Raw genomic sequence first — 14,233 nt, 5'->3', positions numbered from 1 at the left:
CTGCAGTTAACCCTCACGAGGTGCCCTCTTTCCCCCGTGACAGCGAGTCCGGCTTCAATGCTCCCTTCAAGGTTCTCACGGGGGCGCCAGGGCTGGGTGGAAGCGCCGTGTCCCCACCAGGCTGGGGACCTTCTCCCCAGACCGGTGTCACCCTTTAACTTGTCACCTCCTGACTCATCCGAAGAGGGAAGGAAGCCCGGTGGACCGGGGGTGTCGCACAGATCCCATCCAGCGCACCCACCCGGACGCCGCTCGAGGCATTTTTGGGGCTCATCCCGCGCCTCTCATCCCCCGCAGCGCCCGGCGTTGCTCCATCTCGCTCCACGGGGCCCTGCCGAGACACGCTCTCCCCGCCGAGCACCCCGGGGTGCCCGTCCCCCCGCCAGGCACCACATGATGCCGGTTCCTCCCCTCCTCCGGGGACGGCCCCGGCTCCTGCGTTGGCTCCGCCGGGTTTCGCTGCCGCTGGCTCCGGCTTAAAGTTGTGGAGCCGGTGCCGGGCGAGCCGGGGCGGCCAGGATGGGAGCTCTGCGCTGGCTCGTGGCCTCTGCGCTCTGCATCGCCGTCCGGGGTGAGTCTGACCCCCAGCCCGGCGCTGTCGCCTCTGGGGACACCCCCGGCGTGGGAGGGAGATGGGGAGCGCCCCCCCAGATCCCTCCCGCTGCGCTGCAGGGGAGGTTCGGGTCTGGGGAAGTGGTTTTATTCCTTGTCGGGCCCCAAAGTTTGCAGTTCCGCTGAGACACGGCTGGGGTGGGTGGCAGAGAGGGCAGGGGGGGGGATGTGCCTTGAGGGCTTGGTGGGGCTGGGGGCGTGAAAATAAGATTAAAGTGAGGCTTTAACCCAAGGGGTTTAACCCAACCGGGCAGGGCAGCTAAGTGTGAGGGGGCAGGGGTGGCAGGGTGGCCCTCGTGGGACCATTTTGGGCATCCATGAAGCCGGGCAGGGTTGGGAGCACCCGTTGCTGCTCTCCCAAGCCTGACACCGTCTGCGGGTGCCACAGGCGTGTGACGGGTACCCCTGGCACAGCCCGGGGTGCAGGGGGAGGTCTGCTCGTCCTCACTTCTCCGAGGGTCGGGGGGCAGGTCCAGGTCTTCTCCTGGCTGTCCTGGGCTGGGCAGGTGCTGTCTGGGGAAGGTGCTGAGGGAGGGAAGGGCTCGTTCCCAGCAGTTGTGTTGGCGTGGGGTTGCACAAGCTGGGAGCCTGGAGGGAGGTTGGGGAGGTCACTGGAAGATGCCAGGCAGAACCAGTAAGGTCCCTGGCACCTCTCACCCATGCCCTGCGTGTTGGAGACAGCTTGGCCGGGTCCCGGCTTGGAAACATTCAAAGCCAGGGCCACCAGCGCTGGGGTGAACTGGGGTTCCCTGCGGGTGCACCAGTGCAGGGCTTGCTGCGGTGTCACGGCAGCTTGTGGCATGGTGCCGACCCTGGGGGGTGTCAGTGCCTCAGTGTCCCTCGGATGCGCCTTTGGATGAGCTCAGGGAGCTCTTTTGGCCAAGCAGGGCAGCCCTGGGCTGCAGGGAAGGGCAGCGCTGGCCTGGCAGCCTCCCATCCCCATCTCAGCTGGGGGACACGCAGAGCCCCCCTCACCCTGCCCCTCTCTGCCTTTCAGGACAGGGCTATGGGCTCTCGCGCCCGCCCCCTCAGTTCGGCTCCATCTACCACGTCCAAGGTAAGGGGACCCCGCAGCCCCCTGCAGTGGGGGGGAGCAGAGGACATTCAGCACCGGGAAGGACCAGGCTGTCCCAGCTCCAAACTGGGGCACGTCCCCACAGCCGAGTGCCTCTTCCTCACCCGTCACCCATGGGAGCACTGTGGGTCTGCAGACTCTGGGGGGGCTCAGGGCGGGGTGTCGGGGTGCTGAGGCTTTGGGGCTGACCTGTGTCCTGTTCTGGGGGCTCGCAGGGGTCATCAGGCTGCCCTACGCTGAGATCGAGGAGCCCTTTGAAGCCTGGTACAACCTGACGGGGAACAAGAGCCGGATCCAGTATTACGGAGGTAAGAGGTGGGCACCCAGCTGCGCCCACCCTGCGCCAGCAGGACTCCCGTGCCTCAGTTTCCCTTTCCCTGGCACAGGGGAGGTGATAACCTACCAGCTGGCAGCAGTGAAGCCCTATGGCATGAGGTACAAGATCACGCCAGAGACGACCGAGAAGGAGGTGAACACCAGGAAGTGCTTCCAGCTGCCCGGCTCCAAGGAGGACGTGGTCACGGCCCAGAGCGTCTTCCCCAGCATGAAGGGCTTTAAGGTGGGAAACCTCAGAGCCCGGATCTGATCCCAAAGCATCTCCAGGCTGTGAGAGGGGGTGCTGGGAGATGCTCCTCTCTGTCCGAGGGCCGCAGGGTGCTGGGACCGGCCAGGACGTGTCCCCGCACCCCAGGGTGCAGGGAGGGTCACTTCCCCACCCGGATTGGGGCCGGACTCCTGGCTCCTTTCCCAACTCCAGTTGGGACGTGTCACATCCCACACAAACGCTGGCATTTCAGCGTGGTTTGGGCAAGTCCCTGCACGGCAGCTCGGCTGCTGCTGGCCTCAGCCTGCGTCGGGGCTGGGCACAGCACGTGAGCAGTGGGGACAGCAGGTTGTCACTGAGCTGGACGCACGCCCGCGTGGCGAGAGCAGGAAAAACCTGAAACCTTTCCAGGTTTTCGGAGAAACGGTGCAGCCAGACCCGCTGCTATGGGTGCACAGAGTGGAGCGTTCCCGGGGCACCGCTGAGCCAGACAGGGGGGGTCTGCCCCGCGTTGCACCCCGAGTCCTTGCCCCAGTTTCCGTCCCACACGTGGCTGTGCGCTGATGGCCGGGGAGCCGCTGGGTCCAGCTGGAGAGCCTGGCGTGTGCACCGGGCTGTGCAAAGGGGCTGGCTGGGCAGCAGGCTGCCTGGGGGAGGTTGGGGTCCCCTCGCTGAGGCCGTGTCCCCCCCCCCAGTTCCTGCGGGAGGAGTACTACAAGGGCCGCTACTGTGCCGTGTGGCAGAACGTCACGCGCTGGGCGCAGAAGAAGAACGTCTACACCCTGTGGGTGACCAACTCCAGCTGCGGGGTGGCCCCCGTGCACTACGAGATGCAGGGGTACAACAGCCTGCTGGGCTCCCACTACGACAAGTACGAGATCGCCTACACCGACTTCGACAACAGCTACCCGCCCTCCGTCTTCGACCTCCCCGTCAACGGTGAGCCAGGGAGGCTCGGGCCTCATCCAGCCCATCCTGTCCGCGGGGCTCGGGCTGACGCCGTCCCCTCTTTGGTCACCAGAGACCAAGTGTGGGGAGCTGCCGGGGAAGGCGGCGGAGCGGCACGTGCTGGCGAACCCCATGGAGGACCTGGTGGGGCAGCACCGGCCCTGGGCGCACCGGGTCTTCCACGAGTACCGCCGGCAGATGGGGCGGCGCTACGGCTCCGCACGGGAGCTGGAGCACCGGCAGAGCGTCTTCGTGCACAACATGAGGTACAGGCGGCTGGGGGCACGGCGACGACGCTTCTGGGGGTGCTGCCGGCACGGAGGGAGGTGGTGGCGGTGCCAGCTGGCGCTGTCCCCACCGTGCTGGCAGGTTCGTGCACTCGCGGAACCGCGCCGCGCTGCCCTACACGCTGGCCCTCAACCACCTGGCCGACCGCACGCCGCAGGAGCTGGCGGCTCTGCGGGGCCGCCGGAGCAGCGGGACCCCCAACAACGGGCTGCCCTTCCCCACCGAGCTCTACAGCGGCATCATCCTGCCCGAGAGCCTCGACTGGCGCATGTACGGTACGTGTGGGGTCGGGGGGACGTCGGGGTGCTTTGGGAGTGGGAGCTCCTCGCTCAGGCCTGCGCTGAGTCCCACGGAGCTCCCCCTGCTCCCCATCACCGCACCGAGGAGCCCGCGGGGCCGTGCTGTCCCTTGGGGTGCGCATCTGTGAGGTAGGTGAGAGCCTGGAACGGGTTGTACAGAGAATCTGTGGCTGTCCAAGGCCAGGGTTGGACAGGGCTTGGAGCAACCTGCTCTAGTGGAAGGTGTCCCTGCCCATGGCAGGGGTGGGACGAGATTGGTATTTGAGGTGCCTTCCAATGGAAACCATTCTGTGTTTCTGTGATGAAAGGCAGCCGGGTCAGCACTTGGCCCTGAATTCACTCTGCTGCCCCAGGGACAGATGTGACACCTGAAGCGACACCTGGCTTCACCCCTGTCCCCATCAGCTGGGAGTGACACCCCCAGAGCTCGCCCCCAGCCAAGGGCAGGGGTCCCAGGTGTGCTGGTGCATGCCCCCCCCTTCTCAGTTAACACCAAGATCTGGCTGTGCTGCCTCTGGACCTAAAATCCTGCCTCAGTTTCCCTTCCACCTGCCTCCATCTCTCGGTGTCAACCCAGTTTCCCATTCCCTGCTCTGCTGTCCCCAGGCGCTGTCACCCCCGTGAAGGATCAGGCTGTCTGTGGGTCGTGCTGGAGCTTTGCTACCACCGGAGCCATGGAAGGTGCCCTCTTCCTCAAGGTGGGAGCAGGGCTGTGCCCCACAGGGTGGACGGGGCACCTGGAGGGTGCCTGTCCCCACCCCTGCACCGTGTCCCCCCCCTGCAGACCGGCGTGCTGACCCCCCTGTCCCAACAAGTGCTCATCGACTGCTCCTGGGGCTTTGGGAACTACGCCTGCGACGGGGGCGAGGAGTGGCGGGCGTACGAGTGGATCAAAAAGCACGGGGGCATTGCCAGCACCGAGTCCTACGGCTCCTACAAGGGGCAGGTGAGGGTGGCCCCTTGTCCCTGATGGTGAGGGTGGCCCCTTGTCCCTGATGGCCTTCCCGACACCTTGGGGCTTTAAAGCCACGGTGGGACCCACCTGGATGAGTCAGAGGCGCTAACAGGCTCTGGAGATGAGGATGTCACCTCGTCCCCAAGGCACCGGGCTTCTGTAGTCACAGAACTGTGAAAGCCAAAGCCCCAGGGCTCATCCGAGTGTTTTTGTCACCGTGTCCCTCACTTTCTCTTCTTGCAAAACAGGGACAAGGCTGTGCATAGTGCCATGAGTCACTCCACACCCTGGGGCACCCAGGGATGGAGCAAAGCTGCCTGGGGATGGGGATGGGGATGGGGATGGGGATGGGGATGGGGATGGGAATGGGAATGGGAATGGGAATGGGAAGGGATGGGGATGTGGCAGTACAATGCAGACAACAGCCCTCCAGGGCTTTGGGTGCAGATTCAGCTCCCCGTGTTGTGTCCTTGAGCAACTGGGAGAACATCCCCAGCACCCTGGGCTCGGCAGGACAGCGGGGTCAGAGCCAGGACACTCTCACAGCCCAAATCCCAGATCACTCCCCGCATCTGCAGGGTCAGGCAGGGTCCCAGCGAGGGATCCTGGGGATCCTGACAACTCTGTGTGTCCCCTGGCGTGTAGAACGGCCTGTGCCACTACAACCAGTCTGAGATGCTGGCCAAGATCACGGGCTACGTCAACGTCACCTCGGGGAACATCACAGCGGTCAAAGCTGCCATCTACAAGCACGGCCCCGTGGCCGTCAGCATCGACGCCTCGCACAAGACCTTCTCCTTCTACTCCAACGGCATCTACTACGAGCCCAAGTGTGGTGAGACAAGCAGCACACAGGGCACGGGGGGTCCTGGATGCCCAAGAAGATGCCAGAGCACCTAGATCCCATTTTTTGGTCAAGGGAGGGGTGGAGGGGATGAACCCTGAAGTCATCTGCAGCAGTGGGGGTAGCCCTGGGAGCAGGGATGTGCTCTGGACAAGGATTGCTGTACAGGGATCTCCTCCAGGCAGGGATGTCCTCTGGACAGGGATCTCCTCAGACAGGGATGTGCTCTGGACAGGAATTGCTGGACAGGGATCTCCTCCAGGCAGGGATGTCCTCTGGACAGGGATCTCCTCCAGACAGGGATCTCCTCCAGGCAGGGATGTCCTCTGGACAGGGATCTCCTCCAGGCAGGGATGGTCTCCAGAAGGGAATGGTCTCTGGAAAGGGAGACTCTCTGGACAAGGCTGATCCCCAGACAGAGGTAGTCTCCAGACAGGGGCGCTCTTGGAGTGAGCCCTGTGCCATGTCATTCCCTGCAGAAAACACGCCGGGATCCCTGGACCACGCGGTGCTGGCTGTGGGCTACGGAGTCCTGCAGGGAGAGACCTACTGGCTGATCAAGAACTCCTGGTCCACTTACTGGGGCAATGACGGCTACATCCTTATGGCCATGAAGGACAACAACTGTGGAGTGGCCACCGAGGCCACCTACCCCATCCTGGCCTGAGCCACGCTGGCTCTGCAGGGGGACATTCTCAGCACTCAGCCCTGGATCAGGAGGCTGGGGACACAACGGGACAGGTCCAGTCAGCGCTGGACACGGGGCAGGACAGGGACACAGCACCGGCCTTGCCAATAAAGACACCAGAAAAATACTGGATGGCTTCTGCCGGAGGGATTCAATTGCTGCCCGCACAGCGGTGCCCCCTGTGCCCCAGGGACACATCCTGTACAGATCCCCGTCCCCAGCCTGGGTCCTGTGGGACCCCAGGGGCCTCCTGGGGTGGGGACAACCCCGCTTGGCAGAGCCAGCTGGCTCTCACAGCCGGTCCCACACACCCGAGGCGAGGGGAGCGGCTCTTCCAGCTCCGAGGTGGAGCGCAAACAACCCCGGGGATTTCTGCTGAGATGAGAAATTCCTGGCACGGCGTGTTGGGGAGGGGGGGAAAGCCTCCAGCCTGTGCCCCACTGCCCCAGTGCCTGTTGTGGCTGCGGGTGGGGGCTTTGTCACCGGGGGTTTGCCAGTGCCATCAGCCAGGCGCCTTCACTCCCTGGGGCTGCTCCCCTTTCACACCGTGGCTGGGCGCTCTTAGCTTGGGCTCAAGCCCTCCTGGAGAGCAGGGCGAGTGCACAAGGATACTAAAACAGGGTGGGAAGCTCTCCCTGCCCTGACCCTGGTAGTGTCCCATCTTTGCTGGCACATCTCTGGGGCGGGAGGCACCTCTGCAGCGGTGGTGGGGGTCCCTGGGGCAATGCTGCAGCGCAGGGGGCACCAGCTCAGCCCTGCACCCCGAGATGCAGCTGGATCCAGCCCAGCTGGTGCCCGGTGGGGTGTGCAGCCAGCCATTATTGGCCTTGTTTGGGGCTCACTGTCACCTTGGGCTGGGGGCCCGCTGGACACGCAGCAGGCAGGAGGGGTGAAGCCGCTCAGCACTGCCCCTCCCCAGGTCTGTCTTTCCCTGTTGCTCCCGACATTTCATCGGCATCTTTCCCTTTCTCCAATTAAACCCCTCTAATTGCAGTCCCGATGGTGCATCTGTGAGCAGGCAGGGATGCAAACCGCCCCGATGTCCCCATCCTGCCACCTCTCCCCTGGTGGGGACACCTTGGCTCCTGCCCTGGGAGGGCAGGGGGCACCCAGAAGGGCTCTGGGGGGGTCTGGGTCGGGGGGGTCACTGCATCCCAGTGCCCCAGATTACTGCAAAGCCCAGCTGTAAACTACCACACAGGGTGTGGGGGACACAGGGACACCCCCAGCGCCCATGCCATCCACTGGGCACCCACCTGTGCTCCAGGGAATGGCCCCACAGGTGTCTGGGCCCCACCGTGGTCCCCCCCCCAACACCCCGCTGTAGGGGGGTGCTCACGGTGGAACAGGGGGGCAACACGAAGCCCGGCCTCTCCTCCCCCCCAGTTTCATCCCAGCCCAGGGAAGGGGGGGCTCTGCCCCTTGGCCTCCTGCCCCCCGTATTCAGGGGGGTATTGCAGCACCTGTGGGTGCAGGGCAGCAGCGTGTGCGGGATGGAGGGGCTGGGAGGGCTGCTGGCGCTGGGGGCTGCGGTGCTGCTGGGCGAGCACCTGCCCTGGCCGAGCTCGGGTGCTGCTGGGTGCCGCGCCCCTGTCGTGGGGTGATGCCATCGTGCCCCTTAGCCTGGGTGGTCCTGAGCTGCTGGGGGGCCTGGAGGGGCTGCTCTGCCCCTGTGCCCACGCCTGGAGCTGTGGAGGGGCACTGGACACGCTCTGAGCATGGTGTGGGGTGTGTGGGGTGGACAGGGGGTCTCGGGGTGTCCCTGAGCTGGTCACACCCCAGAGCTGTCACGCTCCTTCCACCCTTCCTTGCTCCAGACCCCAAAACCTCACAGCCATGGAGAAGCCTCCCCATGGGCCGAGGGTGTGGTGGTGCTGCTCTTGGGGTGTCCAGGCCACAGGTCAGCACAGTTCTGAAGGGTCATTGTGGGGGTTCTGGTGCCATTCTGGTGATGGCAGCTACAGTGGGCAGCCCAGAGCTGCTGGCACTGCCAGGATCTGCTTCCCAATTCAAGAGCCCAGCCAGCAGCAGGCAGCTGGGAAAGGGAAACCTTGAAAGGAAATGTCATCCCTGACTCGTAGCTGCATCTGCACAGGCTCTGCCTTCCCCCAAAATGGGGTTTTGGTAGCTGAGAAGTGTCATCCCCCACGGCTGCACCCCAATTTTGTACAGCAAACCACTGGCAGCACCTAGGGAGCTGCGCTTCCCTCCGGGTGACACAACTGCTCTCATCAGTGCTGGCAGGGCATCCTATCCCCTCGTTTTCTTCCACTTGTTCACCTGCTCATTTGACAATTTGCTGATTGTTGAAGGGGTCTTTAATCATCCCCAGCAGGGAGGCTGGCTGGAATTCACGTCTGGGAGAGGAATGATCACTGCACAGGAATAATGTGGTTTATTCCGTGGGAGTCCAGGTCTCCAGATCTTTGATTCTCTTGACTGCAGTCAATAAAACATGCTTTGACTTTCAGGGAACCGTGACTTTCAGGCTCCCTTTGGATAGGTGATGTCCTGAATCTGCTGCTGAACACAGAGGTGGCTTTGAGAGCTGGAGGTTTTGTACCCCCAGGATGCATTTCCCGAAATTCAGCATTCATGGCATGAGGGATATTGCAGTCCTGAGTGTGGGCAGTTTGGATGGCTGGGAACTTAAAAAAACTATCTATTTATTATATTTGAAAAAAAGGAAAAGAAATAAGAAAGGACATACCTGAAGGGAGGTTTGCTGTTTGCAGAGCCAGATGTAGGCTCTGGCTCTCAGCCCAGCTGAGCTGTGACCTCCAGACTTCCCTGGACACCCAAACCTCAGAGCGGCCCCGAGTTTTGCAGAGCACAGCAGAGCACAGCCGCTCCGAGCCCTGCCATTTATTGGAAGCAGTGTTGGCCTGAAGCTCTGCATTTAAGGTTTCTTTTGGAAGAGGCACCTTGCAGAAAACTCCCCAGATTTGATACCTCGGTGGTGAAATATCAGCTGAGGTTGGTGTTTAACGGAGCGAGCCCTGCTCAGAGTGGAAGCTGAGAGGATTTGGGACCCACCTTCCATATCCCACCTTGAGAACCCCACCTCCTCCTCAGTCTGTGGGGTGGTTTGGGAGGCGTCCTGAGGTCAGGACTGGTGGCAGCCCTCAGTGGTCAGCTTCCAGTCCTGCCCCCGTCCTCTATTAGGTGCTTGCCATGGTCCCCACTCCTTCAGGGCCTCCTCCTTGTTCAGCTGCCCCTCTTTGGCATCTGACAACCAGGAGGTTGGTGCTCAGGCACTTAAACTGGGCATAGGTGACATCTGCCTGCACACTGAGCCCTTTCGAGGCTGTCCAAGCCGCCTCCCAGGCTTTCCTGACCTCCCAACAGGCCGTTTGTCCTGCCTGATGCTCTCCTGATGCTTCTTTAGGACCTGATCCGTGAAGATGCTCACCAAATGGCTGCCAGTCATCACCACCCAGGCGAGTGACCGTAAGTGTGGCCTCCACCTCAACGATACGCTGGTTTGTGGTGAGATGGAGATGCCGCTACTCCTCGGGACCCATGTTAAAGGTGAGCACACCGTGCTCTCCATCAGGGCTGTGGAGGCTGTAGGACAGGGCTGTGACATCGCATTCTTCACTGAAAGGGTGGTCAGGCATTGGAAGGGGTTGCCCAGGGAGGTGCTGGAGTTCCCATCCCTGGAGGAGACCAAGGAATGACTGATCTGTGTGACACTGGTCTGTGTGACAAGGCGGGGATCAGTCCAAAGGTGGACTCGATGATCTCAGAGGTCTTTTCCAGCCCCAGTGGTTCTGAGATTCTGTGACTGGAGCCCCTCAGCACAGCGATCACCCTGGGTTTGGGAGCTGCTGAGATAAGCTGGAACAGGGATGATCCTTTCTCCTCCTGTCCTGCATCAACTCAGCCCTGTGCTGGGGATGGCAACCTCGGGGAGATCCTAGCTCCATGCTGGGCTCCAACCCACCCACCCAGGACATGGGGAACGAGGCAAGACAGAGGTCACCACCACAAAGAGCTCCTGGGAGGAACTCTGTTTCCAGTGAAACAGCTCCTCTGTGGGTGAGAGCATCCAGATCCGTGGGATCAATCTGTCCACACATGCACAAACTCAGGGTGGGCTGAGTTTGCCAAGCTAAATTATCCTCTGAGGAAGGGCGGCTGGGATTTCTAAATTATCCTCCGAGGAAGGGCGGCTGGGATTTCATCTGGATTTGGTTTTTAGCCCTGCCCTCGGCTGTCCTGGATACGGCATTTCCCTCCGGAGGCAGCAGCGCTCCGGCACAGACCTCTGTGCAGCAATGCCAGGTGGCCAGAAAATGTGCTCCAGCCCAAAATCTGGCTGCCTTTCCCTGCTGGATGAATTATCTGTGAAAACCTCTCACGGCTCGCACAAAACAAGGTAATTATTCAGCAGGCGGGGGATACGCAGAGCCAGAATATGAAATTATTATCTGTTAGTGATTTACAGAGAACCACAGACGGTGTCAAGGAACAGCAGCTGAATCAAACTTGCTTTGGCAACCTCGTGGCTCCCAAACGCTCCAGGCGACCCAGAGGGGCTGCTGGAGAGCTCACAGCAGTACTCCTGTGCTGGGGGGAAGGGGATCCTGGAGGGGTCTCAGCCCCCCAGGACAGAGCCAGGTGGTCCATGAAGAGCTTGATAGAAACCCCTGAGATTTTAGGATGGCAAAAGATCACGATCCAGGGGAGGCTTTTGCTGCCTTACGCGCTAACCAAAGGTTTTTGGGGCACGAATAGAAGACGTCCCTGCCCATGGCAGGGCATTAGAGAGAGATAACCTTCACGATTCCTTCCAACCCGAATGGTTCCACACTGAAAGGACGCATCTGATAAATCTGAACAGCCTCCTAAAACTCTGAAGGCTTGAAGCTGCTTTGCTGCCAGTGCGGCTCTGCTGGAAAATCACCGAGGCAGCGGCTTTCCAAGCGTTTCTTCTCACACTTCCTTCAGTAGCAGCTTTACAAACTCCCTTCCTCAGCCAAATGCTTCTCCCTTGGCACCCGTGACTGCTCTGGCAGGTTTGTTGTTCACGTTCTCAAACCGAACCATTCCTTTTCCTTCAGCCCCAGGTATCTGCCAGTCCACACCCCCCCAACACACACCCCGACTTTTAGTTTTAAAAAATAAATTGACAGTTGATTGATAGGATAAGGGAGGATTTGATTTTTTTTTTTTTTTAATTGATAGGACAAGGGGGAATTGATTCAAACTAAATGAAGGGTAGGGTTAGATGTGATGTGAGGAAAAAAAATTCTTCCCTGTGACGGTGGTGAGGCCCTGGCACAGGGTGTCCAGAACAGCCAAGGGGTCCAAGGCCAGGTTGGACGGGGCTTGGAGCAACCTGGCATAGAGGAAGGCGTCCCTGCCCATGGCAGGGGTGGCACTGGGTGGTCTTTAAGGTCCCTTCCAACTCAAACCGTCTCAGGATTCCATTATTTACCGTAACAGAGCGCAGGCGGTGCTGCCCCGCTCCAGGTGCGCTGTCAACCCCCCCCAAAATCTGAGCACCCCCAGTCCTCCACCTCCTGCTCCTCCCGCACAATCCTCCCCTGGAGCTCGGCAGCCCCTGCACAGCGATTGTTCCCAGCCACCCGCCGGCTCTGCCAAGCTCTGCCCCCTGCTTCCCACCGACGGACATTTCCCAATCACAACCCGGCATCCAGCACAATGCAACGAATGTCACGAAATTAAGTATTTCTCCTACACACAGCACATTTGCCCGGTGATTAAAACGAGTCCCCGAGGTAGCCAAGCACGGCAGAATTCCGGTTCATTATGCACACCCACGCAGCCAAGCTAAAAACCCAAGACACTCCCCCAGTCCTTCTTGGGAAAGCCTGAGCAGCTCGGATTTCAGCTTCGCCACTTGCACCAGCCAGGACTGGGAATACTCTTGTCATCTGGTGCAGGGAAACAAAAAAAAAGGGAAGGATAGAAGTTTTCCAAAGATTTCAAGGTATCCTTTAAGGTCTGAGAAAGAGGGAAGGGTGTAGGAGCACAGGAATGTCGAGCAAATGGAGCAGATCACACAACTGTGAGTAGCTACTGCCTTTTGCTCATTCCATCTTGGATTTAGAATGAACTTTTAACACCAAAATGCCTTAATTCCCCGCATTTCTCAAAGCACCTGTTCCGTGTCATGCTGTACAAAATGACAACTACTTGATGGGAATAAAAAAAGAGAGAGCAGTTCTTGCATATGTGCAGTGTATGATCTGTCCTAGCTGCAGCAGCTCGAGTCCAACCCCACTCCCAAAATGAAACGGGGCCAAATCTTTTCCGTATTCCCACCTGGAGCTGCTCCCAAGCTGCGGTGGAAGCACAGGGAGCTGCAGTTTGCTGTGACCCTGCTCCCCCTTAGAGGCTGATCCACCCGTAAAATCGACCACGGCTGCGCCTGGGACTCGTGGATGAGCAGCTGCAGCTGCTGCACTCAGAGCAAAGGGGAAGCACGTCCTCATGGAGGTTTTCCCTTCCCTGCAGACACAACCTCCTGCCCCATTCTCTCTTCCTCCCAAGCCTCCAGCCACAATGTGCCCGCTGCCCCTGCCCTGCTGGTGTCTCCAGCCCTCCCGAGAGCGGGCGGCTCTGCTCCTTCTCATCTCCATTCTCAAGGTGGAGACAACTCCTCCTCCCCACATTCCTCTGCTCCCTTCCTTCCTTCCTCTAGTCCTGACCTTCACCCACCTCCACAGAGATCTCCCCTCCCTGCAGGAGCTCATCTCCCCAGCCCTAATCCAGCTCCCTTCTCCTATCGCAGGCCAGCCATGGATCTCCCTTCCACTTTGTCATGCTTTAGCCCGGCAACGACCCCTTTCACCCCCCCCTCAGCTCTTTCCTCGACCCAGCTCAGCCCCTTCCAAGCACAGCCTGGCCCAGCTCAGCTCAGCCCCTTCTCCTGGCACTGTCCTGGCTCAGCTCAGCCCCACTCGACCCTAGCTCAGCCCAGCCAAGCTCAGCCTCTTTTCCCAGCCTTGGCTCACTTCAGCTCAGCCCTGTCCATCCCCTGGCTCTGTCCAGCCTTGTCTGTTCCTAGGCCATGCCCAGCCCTGTCCATTCCCTGGCTGTGTCCGTTCCCAGGCCACGTCCAGCCCTGTCCACCCCCCGGCCCTGTCCACCCCCAGCCATGTCCAGCCCTATCCATTCCCAGGCTATGTCCAGCCCCAGCCATGTCCAGCCCTATCCATTCCCAGGCCATGTCCAGCCCTGTCCATTCTCCCAGCCGTGTCCATCCCCTGCCATGTCCGGCCCTGTCCCTACCCCTGCCATGTCCATGTCCATTCCCTAGCCATGTCCAGCCCTGTCCGTCCATCCATCCCCCCACCATGTCCAGCCATGTCCAGCCTGTCCATCCCCCGGCCCTGTCCAGCCCTATCCATCCCCTGGCCATGTCCAGCCCAATCCAGCTTGTCCATCCCCCGCCATGTCCGGTCCTGTCCATTCCCAGGCCATGTCCATTCCCTGTCCATTCCCAGGCCATGTCCATTCCCAGGCCATGTCCATTCCCTGTCCATTCCCAGGCCATGTCCATCCCCCGGTGATGCCCGGCCCTGTCCATTCCCAGGCCATGTCCATCCCCTGTCCGTTCCCAAGCCATGTCCATCCCCTGTCCATCCCCAGGCCATGTCCATCCCCTGTCCATTCCCAGGCCATGTCCATCCCCAGCCCCGTCCATCCCCCAGTGATGCCCGGCCCTGTCCATTCCCAAGCCATGTCCATCCCCTGTCCATCCCCAGGCCATGTCCATCCCCTGTCCATTCCCAGCCCCGTCCATCCCCCGGTGATTCCCGGCCCTGTCCCGTTCCCACCCCCGCCATGTCCCGCCCCTTTTCCCAGTCCCCGCCCCCTTCTCCACGCGCGGTCTCGCGCGACCGCCCCCTGCTGCCGCGTCACGCGGGGCCGAGCGGCTGCGTCATCGCGTCCCCCGTGACGTTAACGCTTCCCGGCCGCGCCCCGCCCCGCCTCCCCGACTGGCGG

The 14,233-nt window shown here is 61.1% G+C and overlaps 1 protein-coding gene across 1 annotated transcript; it reads left to right on the top strand.

Annotated features, from left to right (window-relative positions):
• The first annotated feature begins 497 nt into the window (after positions 1–497).
• On the top strand, positions 498–6,305 carry LOC120763170 (digestive cysteine proteinase 1-like). Its single transcript, XM_040086301.1, has 11 exons — positions 498–571; positions 1,610–1,669; positions 1,903–1,995; positions 2,074–2,246; positions 2,927–3,170; positions 3,253–3,445; positions 3,549–3,742; positions 4,373–4,464; positions 4,551–4,712; positions 5,367–5,556; positions 6,045–6,305. Exons 1-11 carry the CDS (start codon positions 520–522, stop codon positions 6,230–6,232), a joined length of 1,641 nt encoding a protein of 546 aa, XP_039942235.1. The 5' UTR covers positions 498–519; the 3' UTR covers positions 6,233–6,305.
• The last annotated feature ends 7,928 nt before the right edge of the window (positions 6,306–14,233 follow it).

This window comes from Hirundo rustica, chromosome 25, assembly GCF_015227805.2.
Source record: "Hirundo rustica isolate bHirRus1 chromosome 25, bHirRus1.pri.v3, whole genome shotgun sequence".
Classification (NCBI taxonomy): domain Eukaryota; kingdom Metazoa; phylum Chordata; class Aves; order Passeriformes; family Hirundinidae; genus Hirundo; species Hirundo rustica.
The sequence above is the reverse complement of the archived record's forward strand: the minus strand, read 5'-3'. Positions and strand labels throughout refer to the sequence as shown.